This window comes from Brienomyrus brachyistius, unplaced genomic scaffold (assembly GCF_023856365.1).
Source record: "Brienomyrus brachyistius isolate T26 unplaced genomic scaffold, BBRACH_0.4 scaffold45, whole genome shotgun sequence".
NCBI lineage: Eukaryota > Metazoa > Chordata > Actinopteri > Osteoglossiformes > Mormyridae > Brienomyrus > Brienomyrus brachyistius.
The window spans coordinates 2,037,117-2,055,595 of NW_026042320.1; the positions used below are offsets into that span (position 1 = coordinate 2,037,117).

Consider the following 18,479-nt stretch of genomic DNA (forward strand, 5'->3'; position numbering starts at 1 on the left):
TGCCCAATACATTCAAAATGCACATGTGGAGGATTTCAGCCATATGGTTTTGAGTAACTTTTACACCCACGTACCATGTGTGAGATGGAGCCGGCCAGTTCCTCTTATGGTCCAATTCTGCTCATGCGTTACTAAGATTATGGTACTTAGGTCCTCCATCCATCAGATCCTCTTCTCACTGTGGTCATGCTCATCCACTCTGGACACTGTAAGCTTGGTAAAAGACTCTCATCTCTGTATCCTTGGTAGCAAAACAAAAAGGGGGTTTGCTGAACTAGATGGGCTGAGACTGGAAACAAAGAGGATCGTGAGGGATCACAAATGGGAGGACTGGCAACCGGGAAGGTCACAGGCAGCAGGAAGGTCTAACATCAATGGTCGAGACAAATAGATACTTAAATGCAAAGACTAACGAGGGGCAACAAGCAACACTCATGAGTTTTTTTTTTTTATTAATTCTGTTGAAGCATGGTTAAAAATCAATGTCTGACTTTTATTAGTTAAATTTCATAGAATTTTTATTTATTATTACTTTTGTCAGATTAAAGTTATTTCTGTGACCATTGTGAGTTTTTCTTTCATTAACTGAAGGGTACCAACAATTTTGTCCACGTGTGTAGCTAATCAATACCTCAGTGACTTTTCAAAACTAGTTTCATGAATTAATTGAGCTGGTGGTGAAATTTAACAAATACATGAAATGGCCGAGGTGAACCTGAGGAGAGGTTTAGGAACCATATTGGTGTTCATCTAGCCATCCAACAAGATATCATTAACTTTTTGGAGAACATAAGAAATTCCTTTTAGTTTTTTTTGTTTTACTCATAATTTGCACATGTTCCAATATTAAATTTTGTTTTTAATACTGAGAAAATATAAATTTACTACCCAGATAAATAGCTTTAAACATTTCCTATGACTCCCTAAGACTTTTGCACAGTACTGTATATATCTCAGGATTCCTAATGAAACAGGATTTATGTGTTTTTTTTCTGGTAATTGGTAATCACCTACACTACTTCATTGATGATCAGGTGCCTTTCTGTTGTTGTTGTACTAACGTGACTTATTAAGATTTTATGTTATTTATGTTTACTTAGTTAATATATGATTAATTTGATTATATCATTATCTTTACTGTTACCTCAGGACCGCTGTAGGTTTTGAGTTAATAAACTGTCTGCCGTCTGCCGCCCCCTGCTGGCCAAAGCGTCGCCGCTGCGATATCAGGCTGCTGCGCTCAGTGAGCAGAGAGCGCGGATTAAGTCTGTTACTCAGTTACGTTCTGGGCAGCGCGGAACCGGGACATTAATGGGATAGAATAGGAAGCCTTTATTGTCAGTGTACAGGTAGCAAATACAATATATAGACAGAAATATAAAATATACATATAGAGGGGAGGGGAAAAGCTCCCCCCACTCATCAGGCTTAGATTTCATTACATTTTATTTTATTCAGAATCAGAATTCACTCCATTGGTACAACTGCATGTACTATAAATTTGTTTAGGCAGTTTTGGTGCATTTACAGACAACATAGAACATAAGTCAGAGAAAAACAGTCATTTTGTATGTTTGTTCAGCTTACAGAACCCAATTATTAACATACGTCACACTTCAGACAGAGTAAAAAGGGTTATACTGGTTATAAAGCAGAGATTTTACCTTTTTGCCGTGGAGAAGCAGCGACATGTGAGACTGATACGGTAAAAATGATTCCTCCAGCACACAGTGAGCTATCCCAGCATGCACAGCGACACGGGGGGGTTTGGATAAACCCCAAACCCTGGATTGAGGGACTCAGTGAATGAGGAGGTGAATCTGTGCAGGGGGGTCAGTCCATCAGAGGAGACTCTGTAGAAGGACAGAGCACCAGCCCCCCAGTCCAGATACACTCCTACTCTGCGGGAGCCTGAGGGCTTTATGGGTATGAGAGTCTCTTTATTATTGTGACAGACAGAGTGTCTGTGAGGAGAGCAGATAAGCATCCATGACTTGTTATTGGCTCCAAGCCCATAGTCCCTCACTCCTTTCCTCCTGATCCCTTTATAAGTCACTCCTATCAGGGCTCCATCTCCATCCCACTCAGCCTCCCAGTAACAGCGGCCAGTCAGACTCTCTCTGCACAGAACTTGGCTCCAGCTGTTAAATCTCTCTGGATGATCAGGATATGGCTGCTCTGCCCCCCACTCATGTGTCACCTTCCTGTTCCCCCCTGACAGAGACAGGCGTCTGTTTGCTGTGTTGGGGTCCAGCGTCAGCTGGCAGGAGTCTGTAGGCAGGAGGAAGAGCGATTGATCCCATGACGAAGCCCAGCATCTCCATCATTATCACTGTCACACCTCACACACTCACTCACACAGAACTCGCTCCAATACACACATTTTATTCCCAATATACTCATGTAGCCGCCCGAGTCTGCGGCGCTCCGGCTGCCCCCTGCGCTGAGAGACTCGCTGGGGCCGAACTGCACTTTAGCCTGCGCTCTATTATTCTGTACGATACATAAAATATAAAAAGTCAAATATGTGAATTACCTCAGGAAATGTTGGTCGCCCGCGCGACGCCGGTGGGAAGACGCGCCAAAATGACGCGCATGTTATGGGATAATTATAGGTAAATAAAATTACAAACAGCATTCATCAAACATATTAACCATAAAAGTACACAACAAAGATTACCACTAAAAGTGAGTTTGTCTTTAGGTCACAATATGAACGTCTTTTAATCCACTTTGGACACACACCTCTCTCCAGCAGCGCGCCGACACGACGCTCCCAAAGCGGACGCATCTAGGCTGGTTCTCCGCAAAGCGCAGCACTCGCGTATTACACCGCGTATGCGTACATGGAAACGTTCATATTTCTCTGGTCAAGCTGTGTACTTTACACATGCGCACGTGTCCTATTTAAGTATTAGTAGTAATTCTGATATTCCCTGCACACGTACCACAGCCGCGAGGTCTGTGTATGTTTCCCTACGTTTTACAAATTCAGAGCGGCAGTTCACGGGGCTGCCAACTTTGATCAACTGGCTGGCGTGAGCTTTTCAATTTGGGATAAGTCTGCACACATATGCATACGCATTTATATGTATGTAACAGTTCTATTACCTTGAAAATTGGCTGTAGGGTTTGCAAACTACCCCAATCCTCATCAAAATCATCTATGTTGGCGTTTAAAGACAAATTTGTAGTGCGGCAGGCGGTCGTCCGCGGAGGAGTAAAATGCATCATAAAAGTCTATACAAACACGTCCGCTTATACGTGCGCGGAGAGGTACCAGTCTGGCCGCCACGTTTTCTGTGTTGATTCCGGCTTCGTCTGCGCACTTACATGAGGATAACAAGACGCATGCGCGACGTGCAGTGCCACCAGAAATTGGCGTGGCAGTATGGTCACGTTTTGTCACGGAACATTGTCTTTACTAACGGTACAGATCGTATTAAAGTAGCATCTGATTTTTTTAAGAATGAGTGTCCAGAAGAGCTGTATATTTTCACAGACAAGAAAAAAATATTCCGAACACTATTGTGTCCTTCTTTGTACAGCGTCTTCAAAATTTAATGGCAGTATAAGTTTCTAAGAAAGCAGTGTCATGCGTATAAGGTACAATGAAATTCTAACCGGAAATTCTTACTTACCTACTTTCATAAGCAGCATTATTTTTCATAAAGTTCCATCCATCCATCGATTTTTCTGCCACTTATCTAATATCCATCCATCCATTTCCCAAACCGCTTATCCTACTGGGTCACGGTGGGCCCGGAGCCTATCCCAGAAGCAATGGGCACGAGGCAGGGAACGACCCAGGATGGGGGGCCAGCCCATCACAGGGCACACTCACACACCAGTCACTCACACACCAGTCACTCACTCATGCACACCTACTGAATGGGCAATTTAGTAACTCCAATTAGCCTCAGCATGTCTTTGGACTGGGGGGGAAACCGGAGTACCCAGAGGAAACCCCACGACGACATGGGGAGAACATGCAAAGTCCACACACATGTAACCCAGGCGGAGACTCGAACCCGGGTCCCAGCGGTGTGAGGCAACAGTGCTAACCACTGCACCACCATGCCATCCTTAATTTTTAATTAAGAATTAAAAATGAGTATATTGGGTCCTAATTTGGTACTAAACACCTGTTTTGTTTTATAGAGAGTCCACCCCACAGCCTGCCAGACACATTCAGTAAACTGATTATGCTATTAATGATCGTATTGTGCTAATTTTGCTCAGTAAGCAATGTGCAAAATTAACTAATGTGCAAAGCTAATTAATGTCTATCATTATTTGAGATTGTTATGTTTATTACTTATTGCTGCTCACAATGATCTGCCTGATATTTTGACCAAGCAATGGACACAAATAAAATAGTGAGTTTAATATTGATTCTACAACAGCTATTAATAAAAGTGAGTTTGTCTTTAGATCACTATATGAACGTCTTTTAATCCACTTTGGACACACACCTCTCTCCAGCAGCGCGCCAATGCGACGCTCCCAACGTAGATGCATCTAGGCTGGTATATAATGTAGTATATATTATATATAATCTCTCAGGTTATATATAATATATAATCTCTGGGTCTGCCCCCAGGCCTCCTCCTGGTTGGACATGCCTTGAAACACCTCCCCAGGGCGCCGTCCAAGAGGTATCCTAGAACCATCAACTGACTCCTTTCAATGCGGAGAAGCAGCGACTCTACTTTGAGCCCGGATGTCTGAGCTCCTCACCCTCTCTAAGGCTGAGCCCAGACACCCTGCTGAGGAAACTCATTTCTGCTGCTTATACAGTATTCACAATCTCATTTATTCGGTCATCACCCAGAGCTCATAACCATAAGTGAGGGTAGGAACGTAGATCAACTGGTAAATTAAAAGCTTCACCTTCCAGCTCAGTTCCCTCTTTTTCCAAATTGCTGCACCGTGAACAAACCCCCGAGATCAAAGCCAAATTGAACTTTATTGTCATCTGCACCATATATAAGTATAGAGAGAGATGAAATGGCAAAGCTCAGGGCCCACAGTGTAAGCATAAACTTAGTCCAATATAGAGAACAAGACAAGACAATGTGCAAAGGACTTACAGGACAGTGCAACTGAGGAAGAGGAGTAGATTATGCAATATACAGTAATGTGCAATACTGGACAATGTGCAATATTGTTAGAACTATATTAAATATATGATGTATTTCTGCAGTCAGTTAGACCTGAATTCACCATCATGTACGCTGTAACAGCCTGAGTTCACAGTGTAAACAGTGTATGATAATAGTAGTAACAGCAGTAACACGTCTAACATTTCTAACAGCTGAAAATAGGAATAGAAGCAGAATAATGGGGCAGACAGAGAATAATGGGGATTCTTATTATTGCCCCCATGTCAGAGTGACAAAGTGTTAAGTGCAGTGCAGCGCTTAAGGGTCAGTCTGTGGCCTTTAGTTGTGGGTTACGGGGGGGTTGAGGCAGTGAGGAGGCAGAGTGAGGGATCCTGGGAGGCAGCATGGTGTTGAGGAGCCTGACAGCCTGGGGGTAAAAACTGCCACGCAGCCTGGCAGATCCGGCTCTGATGCTGCAGTATCTTCTCTCAGGTGGCTGGAGTGTGGAATGACCATGTGAGGGATGTGATGGGTCCTGCACAATGCTGCAGGCCTTGCGGACACTGCGTTTGCAAAAAGCGGCTTGTAGGGAAGGGAGAGGCATCCCATAATGTTCTCTGCTGTTTTCACTGCTCTCTGCAGGAATTTGTGGTCAGATTTGTTGCAGCTGCCACACCAGATGGTAATGCAGTTAGTCAGAACACTGCTGATAGTGCCTCTATAGAACATGGTGAGGATGGGAGGGGAAGGTTTGCTTATTTCAGCCACCTCAGGAAGTTTAGTCTTTGCTGGGCTTTCTTGAATAAGGAGCTGGTGTTATTTGTCCATGTAAATTCCTCAGTTATGTCCACACCGAGGAACTTGGTTCTCCTTACAATCTCCACAGCAGTACCGTTGATGCTGAGTGGGGTGTGGCAGGACGTGTCCTTCTGAAGTCCACAATCATCTCTTTTGCCTTGTCAGCGTTGACAGATAGATTATAGTCTCTGCACCTTGTAGACAGACTTTCCACCTCTTCTCTGTATGCTGATTCATCTTCTCTATTTATCAGTCCCACCACAGTTGTATCATCCACAAACTTGATGATGATGGTGTTGGACGTGTTGCAGCCCATACATACTGACTGGGGCGTCTCTGTCAGGAAATCCAAGATCCAGCTGCAGAGAGTGGTGTTCAAGCTTAACCCCCTCAGTTTTTGAGGGACATGTTGAAGGTAGAGCTGAAGTCTATGAATAACATCCTGACATCTGTGACTCTCTTACCCAGATGTGTCAGGGAAAGGTGACGGGCAGAGGCTACGGTGTCCTCAGTAGACCTGTTGGACCGGTATGCAGATCAGAGAGGGTCTAGAGAGGTGGGAAGATTGGTCTTTATGTATTACTGCCATGACCAGCCTTTCCAAGCACTTCATGATGATTGACATGAGTGCTACTGGGCAGTAGTCATTCAGGCCTGTCACTGATGGCTTCTACAGCACTGGGATGATGGCGATTAATTTGAAGCATGCTGGGACAGACCACTGGCTTAAAGAGGTGCATTCTGTGAGGACCCCAGCCATGTGGTCAGTGCATTCTCTCAGCACTCAGCCAAGTATGTTGTCAGCTCCTGCTGCCTTGCGTGGGTTGACTCTGGATAGAGTACTTCTCACATCAGCTGTGGTCAGACAAAGTAGCTTCTCACTTGGGGGGTGGGGGGGGGGGTGTCGGCTTATTCTGTACAAAACAGTTGTTTAGTTCATCTGGAAGGGAGACATCACCGCCATTGATGTGTAGGATGGGCTCGTAGATCGTGATTGGCTGAATTCCCTGCCATATACGGCGTGTGTCTTTGGTGCATTTAAAGTGTACATTGATCGTCTGTGCATGTGCCTGATTGGCTATCCTCATAGCTCGGGACAGGTTGTCTGTGGGCGTCCTGAGGGCAGCCTTGTCTTTAGATCTGAAAGCTGCATTTCTGATTCTTAGCTATGTGAGCACTTCCCTCATCATCCAGGGCCTTTGGTCGGCTCTTGTGGTCATCGATCACAGAGTTTATATACTCCTCCAGGTTGATGGCGTCACCATTTATAGCAGCCTCCTTAAAAATGTCCCAGTCAGTAGATCCAAAGCAGCCTTGGAGAGCTGAGACGGCACCAGCTGGCCACACTCTTACTGACTGGTTTGTTGTGCTTCAGCAGGGATTTATACACAGGAACCATGATCACAGTGACATGGTCTGAGTAGCCGAGGTGGGGGGGGGGGGGCCTTGTAGGCCTCACAAACGTTTGTGTAAACATTGTCCAGACAGATTCTCCCTCTAGCTGGGATGTTCATATATTGGAAGAATTTGGGGAAAACTGGCTTCAGATTTGCCTGATTGAAGTCTCCAGCAATGATGAAAAAAGCAATTTTTTTAATTTAAATTTTTTTTTTTTTTTTAAAGCAATTTATTGCTGCACACATCTCAGTTAAACCAACTGGGACGTCACAAAGTTCACGATCCACATCAGTTATTCCCGTGATGTTTGAGAAGAAATCAAAAATTTTGGATCAAGACTCCTGACATACAAATTATTAAAGAACTCAGTGCAGAATTTGGCTATTTTCTTGATGTCATCTGCAGCATTTCCATAAATCCTCACCCGCATAATGCAGTTGTTCCTGACTTGCTGACTTTCCAGCCTAAAGAAATAGGCTGAGTTCTGCTCACCTTGTTCAAGCCATTTTTGCCACAATCTAACAAAGGCTCCTTCTGCCTTATGTTTATATATAATCATACAATTTATTCTGTAAGGCACCTCCTACATTATTTTCTGTATCAGTAAGACGACTGACTGGTTTGCAGGTTAAAGCAGTAAATCTCATTTATAATTTTGTTTTCTTCATCTCTTCCGATTCGAGCCAAGTCACTACTAAACCTTCTGACAAATTTTGCTACATCATATTATTATTGCAATACTTTTTTCTGTATTGGGTCTGTTCCAGTGTAAGTCAGTTAATTATTCTATATTTAAAATAGCTACTTTTTTTCTCAAGATTGAACTGTTTAATATCCAGTTTGAAGATATTTTATATGCAGTAGACGATGACAAAGATTGCATGTTCTCCCCAAGATGGTTTTCTCGCACTGCCCCCCGGTGGACATGACCTTCAATCCTCCAGATAGATGTAAACTACGCACGCAAGTGTAGTCGTGTCGTGTGAAGTCATGGCCCTAAAGCACAGACTTAGGAGATGTTCAGTGTCACAGCCAGTTTGGGTAAGACTGCAGGTGCCGTCTTAGGACAATATTAAAGAATCTGAAAAAAGTACAGTCAGCGAATGCACAAAAAGAGCAAACGTGAAGGAAGGACTTCAGGGGGAACAAAGTGCATCAAAGCCCACAGCTACTCTCTCTCTCATCTGACTCCAGTTGTGTGTCACCTACACACTGGGTCAGACAATGTGTTTTATACATTAAACTGATCTTTACTGAATATCAAGCCTTTGGTTGGAAAATCTTTATTAATGACTGATTGTATTATCAGGATAAACCTTGATTTTTATGCGTTAAACTGAAATGGGGTCAAATGAAAACTATGCAGCAGCCCTGATCAAACCAGCTACTCCTACTTGCCCTTTATCAGTGAGACTAGAGCACTTAGGGAAGGAGGTGGAGCAGCCGCCTTATTTAATGGGTTTGAATTATTTTTACAAGTCAGGCACTACTTTCTGTCAGAAGGGTAATTATGAATCTGAATGAACAGAAATTACATGTGGAGTTCCTCAAGGGTCCGTTATTGGCAGTGGGCAGTGGTGGCTTAATGGTTGTTGGATTGAATCCCCGACCAGCAAGGCACCGCTGAGGGACCCTAAGCAAAACACTGCTCTCTGGGCGCTGAATTAGCTGCCCCTTGCTATGTCACAATGTCACATATGGGTTAAATGCAGAGGACACATTTCGGTGTTGTGCACTGTGTGCTGTGGTGTGTCAACACTGACCATCAATTAGAATTATAATCCTCACTGAGCCTCTTTGTTCAACATCTACATGCTTCCATTTGCTCAGATTACGGAACATTATAAAATCTCTGGAACACTTAAGGCCATGTTGTTAGTAATTAAATAAAAATTCACAACAAATAATAATCCATTGTTATGCATTATAATCATGGCTTTAAATATTTATCAAAAGGCATAACACATTATAGGCATGCTTATTATGCATAATGAATGATGTATGAAGCTTTCATCTTTAGTGCCCTATAAATACCTTCATAATGCATTATAATGATCGGTATAAGCATTAAGGATGCTTTGTATTGCATTATGAAGGTATCTATAGTGCCTTATAGCTGAGTGTGTCATAAAGCATTCATAAAGCGTTATAATGGTGGATATAATGTGTTATGCTTTTTTATAAATATTTATAGCTGTGTTTATAATGCTTTATGAGTGCAGTATAATTAAGCAATAACATATAAGAAGCTACTCCGGTATATCATGGCTGTGATTCGGTCAAAGGTAGAAGGCTATAGGCCACCACAAAAAAAAAAAAAGTTCTCATAACATCAGTGCAAGTGGGAGGGGCCATCGTGTCCAAACCATCCGCATACCTGGATAATTCAGTCAATCACCAATATAGTTTTGTCTAATATTTCCGGTGCCAGCAGTAAAACAAGTAGCCAGCTTATTATCGGAGTAACTTTGCATTGTAAATGAAAACCATGCCACAGGTCTGATAAATAAAATATTATGGCACTTGAGTGGCGAAGAGATCATGAGGCAGATTGCAAAGTTCAGTTATTGGCATCTTTAATAGTGCGACTGTTAAAAGGACAGTTGGCAGCTTATAAAACTTATTCTGGAACAGAAAAGAACAAATCCCACAAAATGGAATACATATGAACCTTTACTCTCACTGTCACCTATGTTCATTTTCTAAACTGGTGGAAACACAGGCAGGTTCTGAAAAGGCATCAAGTGACAACCAGCCCAGCACCGGCTCCATGTTGGTGAAAATGAGGCATCAGTACAGTGTTCCCAGGTCCAGCCCAAGGTCTGCTTAAGATCCATCCAACGGAAGCTGAAACCAGCCCAATAAGAGAGAGAGAGAAGGATTTCTCTCTAAACCAGATACGGAAAAGCTTGTTCATGTGTTTATTTCCAGCAGGCTAGACTATTGAAATGGTGTCTTTGCAGGTCTTGGTAATAAATCAGTCAGACAGCTGCAGCTCATCCAGGATGCTGCCACCAGAGTCCTCACTAACACCAAGGAAGTGGAGCATATCACACAGCTCCTTAATCACTGCACTGGCTTCCTGAGCATCACAGGATTGGTTTAAATATTATTACTTGTCTACAAGGTACTAAATGGCACTAACTTCCTTGAACCTTGTGAAGCATCCAGACCCCTGAAAGTTTACTCAGTGTCCCAGAATGAAGACCAAACAGGCTAAAGCAGCTTTTAGTCTCTATGCTCCCTGTCTGTGGAACAAGCTTCCTGAAGACCTGAGGTCTGCTAACACTGTCAGCTCATTATAATCAGGGCTTAAAATGTTTTTGTTGCTGCTTTGTTTCAATAAATTAAATTAGCAGGAGTTTAGTCATACGCTGCCTCTACAATCTCACTTCTTTTTAGTTAACTGTTTATTTGTGTTTTGGGCTTTTAGACTTTTTAAAATTGTTTTTTAAATTGACAATGAACGTGTTTGTAAGTCCCACACCAAAGTTCCGAAGTATCGAAAAAGTACCACAGCTGCAATGATGCTTTTGGTACTGGAACTTCTGGTACTGGTACTCGACTGGAAGTTAATGGAAAAGGGAAAGAACCAAAAGTACCGAACCTGGTGCAGTGGAAAAGCACCCTGAATAAACTTGCCTTACTTAGCAATTGGATTTAAAGTCCACTGAGATAAAAAGCTCATGTAAATGTGAAAGACCCGGAGGCAGCGGGAGAGAGAAAGAGAAGCTCCACTAGCAGTAGAAAATGAAACACAGTAAAACACAGTAAAACACACTCCACCTCATACAGGGAGAGAGAAGCGTGTGTGTGAACAGACTCACAGTGTAAGAATTCTGCTCTGGTCCTGGGCACTAATACTGGTAGGACGGTGTCTTTGGTAACTAGAAGGAGACAGAGAGAAACAGCGATGTGAGTAAAAGGAATTTACTTGTGGGAGATGGACTTCACTCACTGTGGAGATAACAGCAGTGGGGTATTATCATTATGAGGGACAATAAAAAATAAAATTGCATTTTAACAAACTGCAAATCATGGTAAGTTACACATAATACAGATTTTTGGTTTCTATAATGTAGAAGAAACATGTTTCATGTGATCTGGGTTTTGCAGCCAGTAGAATGTGAAGCTCTTTCACCAGTTATCACAAAGATTTAAACTTATTGTAAACAAACTGACTTGGTCACACAAATGTGAGGCTGACTGTACTGCATACTCTCTCTGCACGGTTTACATCGGGGGGGGGAATTATACCCGCAAAGTCCAGTGTGTACGCAGGTCTTTGGGGTAACCTTTAGGTCAGCTGTTCAACCACAGGTGTGAGACCCTTCAGCCAATCAGTCCTCTAATTAGTAATCCAGCAAAAGCAGCCCTTTCTGGGTAAGACTGGCCAGCCCTGGTCTATATTAACATGAACAGACTAGAAAATGTATTAACCTGGTGATGGATCTCTGCCATTTTCATTCTGCAAAAATTCTCCAGTTGATCTTTCAGTTCAGAAACCGCCTTCCTCAAATTCCCAAAATCAGATCTGGGACTGACAGAGATTCTGGGTCCAAATCCAGCTTCAGGAGTGACAGGAAGAGCCTGGCGCCTCTACAGACAAACAGTCTGATTAAACAGCTTCATCAATACAAATGTGTATTGCAATCTAATTAACAGAACCATTAACATCTGACAAATGACAGACTAGTTGAAATACAAATGACAATATGCATTCATTTGAATACTCTGGTTTTCTTATTGCCAAAGTAGCTGTTCTGTTACCTGGAGGAAATGGATGTGATCTTCTGTGTGTGAAAGCTGCTCCAGCTCAGAGTGTCTCCTCTTCAGTTCATCGATCTCCTGCTTCAGTCTGTCCATGTCTCCTTCAGCCTGACTCACTGCAGCCTTCTCCTGATCTCTGATCAGCTTTGTCACCTCAGAGCGTCTTCTCTCAATGGAGCGGATCATCTCAGTGAAGATCCTCTCGCTGTCCTCCACTGCTGACTGTGCTGAGCTCTGTTGGTGACACAGGGAGCAGAGGACAGTAAATTACAATTGGCCCCTTTTGAGACTCCAGAGAGCCTCATTGTACAAAAGAGATGTGAGCTGACAGGAGGTATAAAAACAGCACAGGGCTGAGGTTTGGAGCGTCACCATGCTGGACGCCTCAGGTGCTGAAACCCAGCCAGCACTGATTGGAAATGATCCCTCATTAAGCTCATACACTGTCAGCTGCAGGGATTTGGCAGAGACTGGTGGCTGTATGGGGCAGGTTGGTTGTCACCATTAGGTCTCAGTTTAATAGGTGACTTTTTTAGTGTTTATTTGCATTATGCTGGGTTATGAAAAGTTTCATTTTTCTCAAATAGGCCTTTTATGGTATTTTTTTAAATAAATAAACTACTGCTGCTGCAACACTTGGTTAAACTCTGTAATCCAGCAACTTTATCCCACTGACCCAGAATAAACCACAGCAGCATTAATTTGATTAATCCGCGCAAGTCTGTAAATCTACAATCTGTTGAATCTGAGAGAAGATTCATTATGATCACAAGCCAGCTGTTATCTTCTCCTCAGGTTCATACTCACAGTGATTGAGGCCACAGCCTCTCTCAGCTCCTGCAGCTCCTTCTCTCTCATCTGAATTCTCTGCTGAAATTCCCTCTGTATTTCACCCATTTGTTTCTACAGATAGGAAACAAGATGACAAAACAAGTTTGTTTCATTAGCTGAGATTACATTCATTTATCATCCTGTCCAGGGTGGACCCCAGCCTTGGGCCCTATGCTGCCTGGGAAAAGCTCCAGGCACTCCCCCTGACCCTGACCGGGATTACCGGATAGGAGATGGATGGATGGATGGATATTCATTAATGATTTATTGACTGTAGGTAGGATACAATGGACATAGACCCTTTGGTCCTGTTTCCACCTGGTATTAACATGCGTCCTGGGTGATCCAATCACAAGTGGACAGCGCTAATTACCCAGGACGCATTGGAGATACATTGAGATCCGATCACTCAACCCACATTGGGAGTTGGTCTGGGCTGCATATGGCCACATTCTTATAGCAACGTGAAGGCGAATGTGTCCTGGGCTGCACTGCAGGACCGGCTACTCAACTGACGTCCTATTAGATTGATGTCAGATCACATGTCAGTTGATAATGGGCCACTGTGTATAAACTGCACTGTGAACAACAATAATGCATCTTTTCTCCTGCGACACTGAAACCTCTGAATCTGCTGGGAAGTTGGTTTAATATTGGACTGTTGTGACCCATTCATATGGAAACTGTGTCAAAGTCTGCATCGTTGATGTTCCACGCAAATTCAGAAAGGAAAATGTGTAAAATGGGATTCATTAAAGATTCTTCAGAATTTGAACATATCATATATTTAATGTGCATGTTGGGGCGCAGCCTGGTGCAGGCAGGGAAACAAGGTGAGGATCCACTTAAAAGCTCCAAGACAAAGGGAATTAAGGAGACTGAACCAAACTGGAAAGACACACAATAAAGGAACAATAAGGGGTCAAAACTCACCAGGGAAAAAGTAGCTAAGAAAATGACACGTAGACTAACAGAGGGAATGGGGCAGCTAGTGATGTTAAGCTTGACAATAAAAAAGCGATTCACTACATTCTGAAGCACAGCTTCAGTTTCCTTCGTTCCACCCTGAACACGTGACCATGGTCATCTGAAGCTTCATTCTGCACTCAACCATGTGACTGCTTTGGAAACTGAAAATGTGGCACAATCCTCATTACCGGTTTCAAACCTGTTGTACAGCACATATTTCGGCGTACACACACACTGCAGCGTAAGTTTTAATCATCATAATAATTTAATAATAATTCATTTTCAATAATTAATTTAATAATAATAATTATTATTATTATTAGTCATTATTGTGTCCAAGGTTCAGTTTAATTGTATGAATACATAATATCAGATTTGGGTGAGGGTATTACCCAATAATCTGTATAATTTTCCCAGTATAGAGACCAAGAAACAAATGATTGATGAGGCTTTGGTCAATATGCACAACCCTTCACCATAGTGGATAACGCAGGATTTAGGGAGGTTGTGGGGATCCTGGATCCAACCTACATTCTCCCATCCAGGCAAACATGAAAGGGTTTGGTGACAGAAACATTTAAGATAGAAAAAGAGACAAAGGAAGAGGTGAGAAAGGCCAAAGCAGTAAGACTAACATCTGACATGTGGACATTCATACATATGGAAGCTTATTTAGCAGTCAAATGCCATTTTATAAATGATAAGACTGAGCTGTCGACCTTATTATTGGGAGCAGGAAAATTCCCAAAGTCTCATTCTGCAGAAAACATGGCTGCAGTCGAGGCAGCCTGATGGAGGAGTGGGGAATACAGAATAAAGTCCGATGGCTCACACTGACGCTGCACAAAATGTGATTGCCTGTGTCAGACACACAACCTGCATTGTACATGCACTGAATTTGGCTGTGAAGAAGAACATAGAACAGACACAAGGACCTGAGGATATCAGATCCAAGGTAAGACAGATTCTGTGTGACCTACTTCAGAACCAGTACAACTGCTAGAGAAAGGCTTTGTCAAATCCAGCAGCAGATGGGCAGACCCACTCTGAGAATGATTACAGAAGTGGAAACCAGCTGGAATATCACCTATTCAATGCTGCGATGATCACATGATCAAGGAGAGCCAGTTGTAGCTGCATTGGTCACTCTGAAGACAGAGCTCACATAGCATAATGACACTGGCCACACTGCTGGGTCCAAGATATAAAACTGCAGGTTTCTGTTCTAATGCTCAGGCTGCTGTACCGAACTAACAAAGAAGCAGATGTGACATATAAGACAATTAACCAATAACAACAGTGCAGGGAAAACAGGCAACAAGTGCAGTAACTTATATTAATGAACACAAGACTAGGAAAACTCCCACAAACACTGAAAGTAAGAAACACACACAAGGAATTCAATACTTAGAAAGTACAGAAACATGTGGAACATAATAAAACAAGGCACAAGCTTCACAAGCAGAACAGAGAACTAACAAACACTGGGAAGAATAGAAAAGCAATAATTAAATGAAAGAGGTGTGGTTGGTTCCTGACCTGCCTCAAACCCTTAACCAGCTGGTCCCAGCCTCTGTGTCACACACTCATCCCATTGAGTCAAATGCAGCCATGTGGGGAAAAGGAAGAACACACTAGGGCCAAAGATGATGAGAAGACAAAGGGGATGGACAGCGATGGCTGCTGGCCACACGGGGAAGAGACACAAGGACAGGCACTGAGACGAAGCTTCATTATTTATGTCAAAGCTGCTCCACGCGTTATTAATATTAGTGAAATGTGCCGGTAAAAATGACATGAAGGTAAAATTAAAGCATGTAGGTAAGAATGTGTGTTCAGTAGCCAAGCAAATGAATGTGTGAATAGAAACATATAATAACAGTGTAATTGTTTATATCGTTTTATATTGGGCTGTCCGGGGGCTTGAATTCCTGGTTAGATATTCAGTCCCACTCCAGCCCTGACTACTTTTACTTCATTTGTTCCAAGTCAGACATAATTCAGCATATCAGACAAAACAATTAATTAATAAATTTTCATAAATTTTGAGCTTCACTGGTTATCATTGAAAGCCAAAATATTATCCTATGGCAACCAACACAATGCTTTAAAGGCTGAACCCTTTAACCTTGAATAGAAAAGTATTAATCTACGTACATCTTAGTACCGAAAGACCTTTTTTAACATGTACATTTGTACTGTGTTGATGTAGGTAAGGTAAGGTAAGGTAAGGTAAGGTACGGAGGTAAGGAGCACACACTGAGTACAGTGCCTTACCGCACCCACCACACGACGAACCACCTCAGGGATGAGAACCTGAGTGCAGCCGTGCAGTGGGTGACACCTCAGCACCACACCAGTCCCAATGGAACAGTGTGAGTTTTATCCGGTGGTTGCAGTGCCAATCCTGCAAAACACCTCCTGATGCAGTATAAATATGCATGTGGATAATGTGAAAAGTTAAACTTTATTGTGAAAATATTATTTTATAATAATAATTGTCTAATGAAAATCGCGACATTATTACGAAACAATAAATTGTAAAATTTAAAAATTATACATAGAAGACAAGTGTTATTATGAAATATAATTTTATGAAATTCATGAAATTTTATGAAATTATTTAAAAATAAAAGGATACATTATTGAAATATTTATCATTTTATTTATATTTTTTGATATACTTATTTTATTTTGAGTGTCATGGCGTCCCGTACAAACATCTTCGGCGGCACGGCCTTACTGTACTGTGGCTCTAGTGAGTTATTCTGTACTATGAAGGGTTACTGGCTTGTCGGATGTAAGGTACCACAGTTTAAATGGACTTCATATTCGTTTACTTACATTTTGCCCAGACTACCTTAAATCCGACAAGCTAGTAACCCCGCTAGTAAGACCGGACAAGTAGGTCATGACAACTTTACCGAACCAGACTTGATCTGAGTGTTTCGTAGCAATTACACGAACAAGTGTTAAGACAAAATCCATTTATTTAAAATTAACTTTTAGATAATAACAATAATTGATACTTTCACTGATCCCTTTGGGGAAATTCTTTTAGATAGAAAGGGGAAATTCTTTTAAATTAGCCTGACCTGTATCTCCGCCCTTCCTGTAGCAGCTGAGACTGTATCATGGCCTCTGTGTTCATCCATCGTACAGAGATAACAGATACACTGCTGGTCGGTACGGCAGTAGACCTCCAGCGGTTTGTCATGGTGGGAACAGACCTTGTCCTTCAGATGGCCGATGGCATCAATGAGCTTGTGCTGTTTTGCATGGTGGAGTTTGTTGTGAAGCTGCAGGTCAGTTTCATAGTAAGAGGCCAGACACACCAGGCAGGACTTGACAGCTTTGTGTTTTCTCCCAGTACAGACGTCACACTCCACATCTCCAGGTCCAGCATACTGGTCAGCAGGAGCAGCTGCTTGTAGTCCAGTCTTCTTCAGTTTCTCCACCACTTCAGCCAGCATGGTGTTTCTGCCCAGAACAGGTCTGGGTATGAAGGTCTGTCTGCACTGGGGGCAGCTGTAAACTCCAGCATGATCTTCCTGATCCCAGCAGCTCTTAATGCAGCTCATACAGTAACTATGTCCACAGGGAATAGCCACTGGATCCTTTAGTAGATCTAGACAGATTGCACAACTTAACTCATTTACATCCACTGCAACTCTGGCTTCTGCCATTTTACCACGAACACTGATAGGATTCAGTCTCGTTTTCTCTCACAGTCGTCTGTGTGTGACAGTGGGAGGAACTTCCTGCTTCTCAGACTGCAGCAGGTGTGGTTTTGGACTGAGACCAGACTGAGAAGAGCAGACTGGGCAAACAGTGGAGCTGCAGTTTATGAACAAAATAGTACATTATACAAACTGTACCCAAAGCGAACATTTATTTATCTTTTATGAGAATAACAGCTACTGACATTGTTTTTCTGTAAACAAACTATAATCCTACTCTTTGATTTTGTGCAGTAGATAGAAATTAGGTATAAAGGTATAAGAGAGCAGATCTACTGAGAATGAATTTCTGTGTCGGTTTAGAATCACGTTTGGGATCATGTGGTTTCAGGTGAAACATGCAGGGATGTGCAGTTATAGACAGACTGTGTCAGGATTAGACAGAACAAGCTTTGACAAGTGCTGTCAATGCACAGATTTGTTTTTTTACATTATTCTATATACAATATTCATGAAAATATATGTAATCTCTTCCTTTTCTTTCTGTGTGTTTGTGCAGGGAGTGTATTTATGTTAGGAAGGACAGTCAAGTTCAGAGTGATCATTTTAATCATCCAAAATAATTCCATACTCTAATAATGAAAATTGAACACTACTCTTATATTTAAGCCAAAAGTTAATGGACCAGCTTCAGCCATCCCCAGGAACAGAAAGATCATATATCAAAAAAGTATCCAACAAATTCCAATAACCACAGTACAGGGTTATGGGACACACACATCACAGGAAGGACAGGGCACAAGGCAGAGACACCCTGGATGGGATGCCAGTCCATCACAGGGCAAACACTCACTCACATGCTGAGGACAATCAAGAGACACTAATTCACCAAACTGCATGATCTTCGACAGCATGAGGAAACCTGAGG

General features: G+C 42.4%; 3 protein-coding genes across 3 annotated transcripts in view; all 3 read right to left on the reverse strand.

Annotated features, from left to right (window-relative positions):
- Positions 1-18,479, reverse strand: part of LOC125723083 (cytohesin-2-like) — a 341,447-nt gene that overhangs the window by 220,795 nt on the left and 102,173 nt on the right. The window lies entirely within an intron of this gene.
- LOC125723059 (uncharacterized) overlaps positions 1-18,479 on the reverse strand; it is a 54,887-nt gene that overhangs the window by 24,358 nt on the left and 12,050 nt on the right. The window lies entirely within an intron of this gene.
- Positions 1,187-17,646, reverse strand: LOC125723098 (tripartite motif-containing protein 16-like). Its single transcript, XM_048999537.1, has 6 exons — positions 16,967-17,646; positions 12,879-12,974; positions 12,072-12,305; positions 11,748-11,900; positions 11,129-11,183; positions 1,187-2,271 (listed from the first exon to the last, which is right to left on the reverse strand). The coding sequence occupies exons 1-6, from the start codon at positions 17,555-17,557 to the stop codon at positions 1,736-1,738; spliced, it is 1,665 nt and encodes a 554-aa protein (XP_048855494.1). The 5' UTR covers positions 17,558-17,646; the 3' UTR covers positions 1,187-1,735.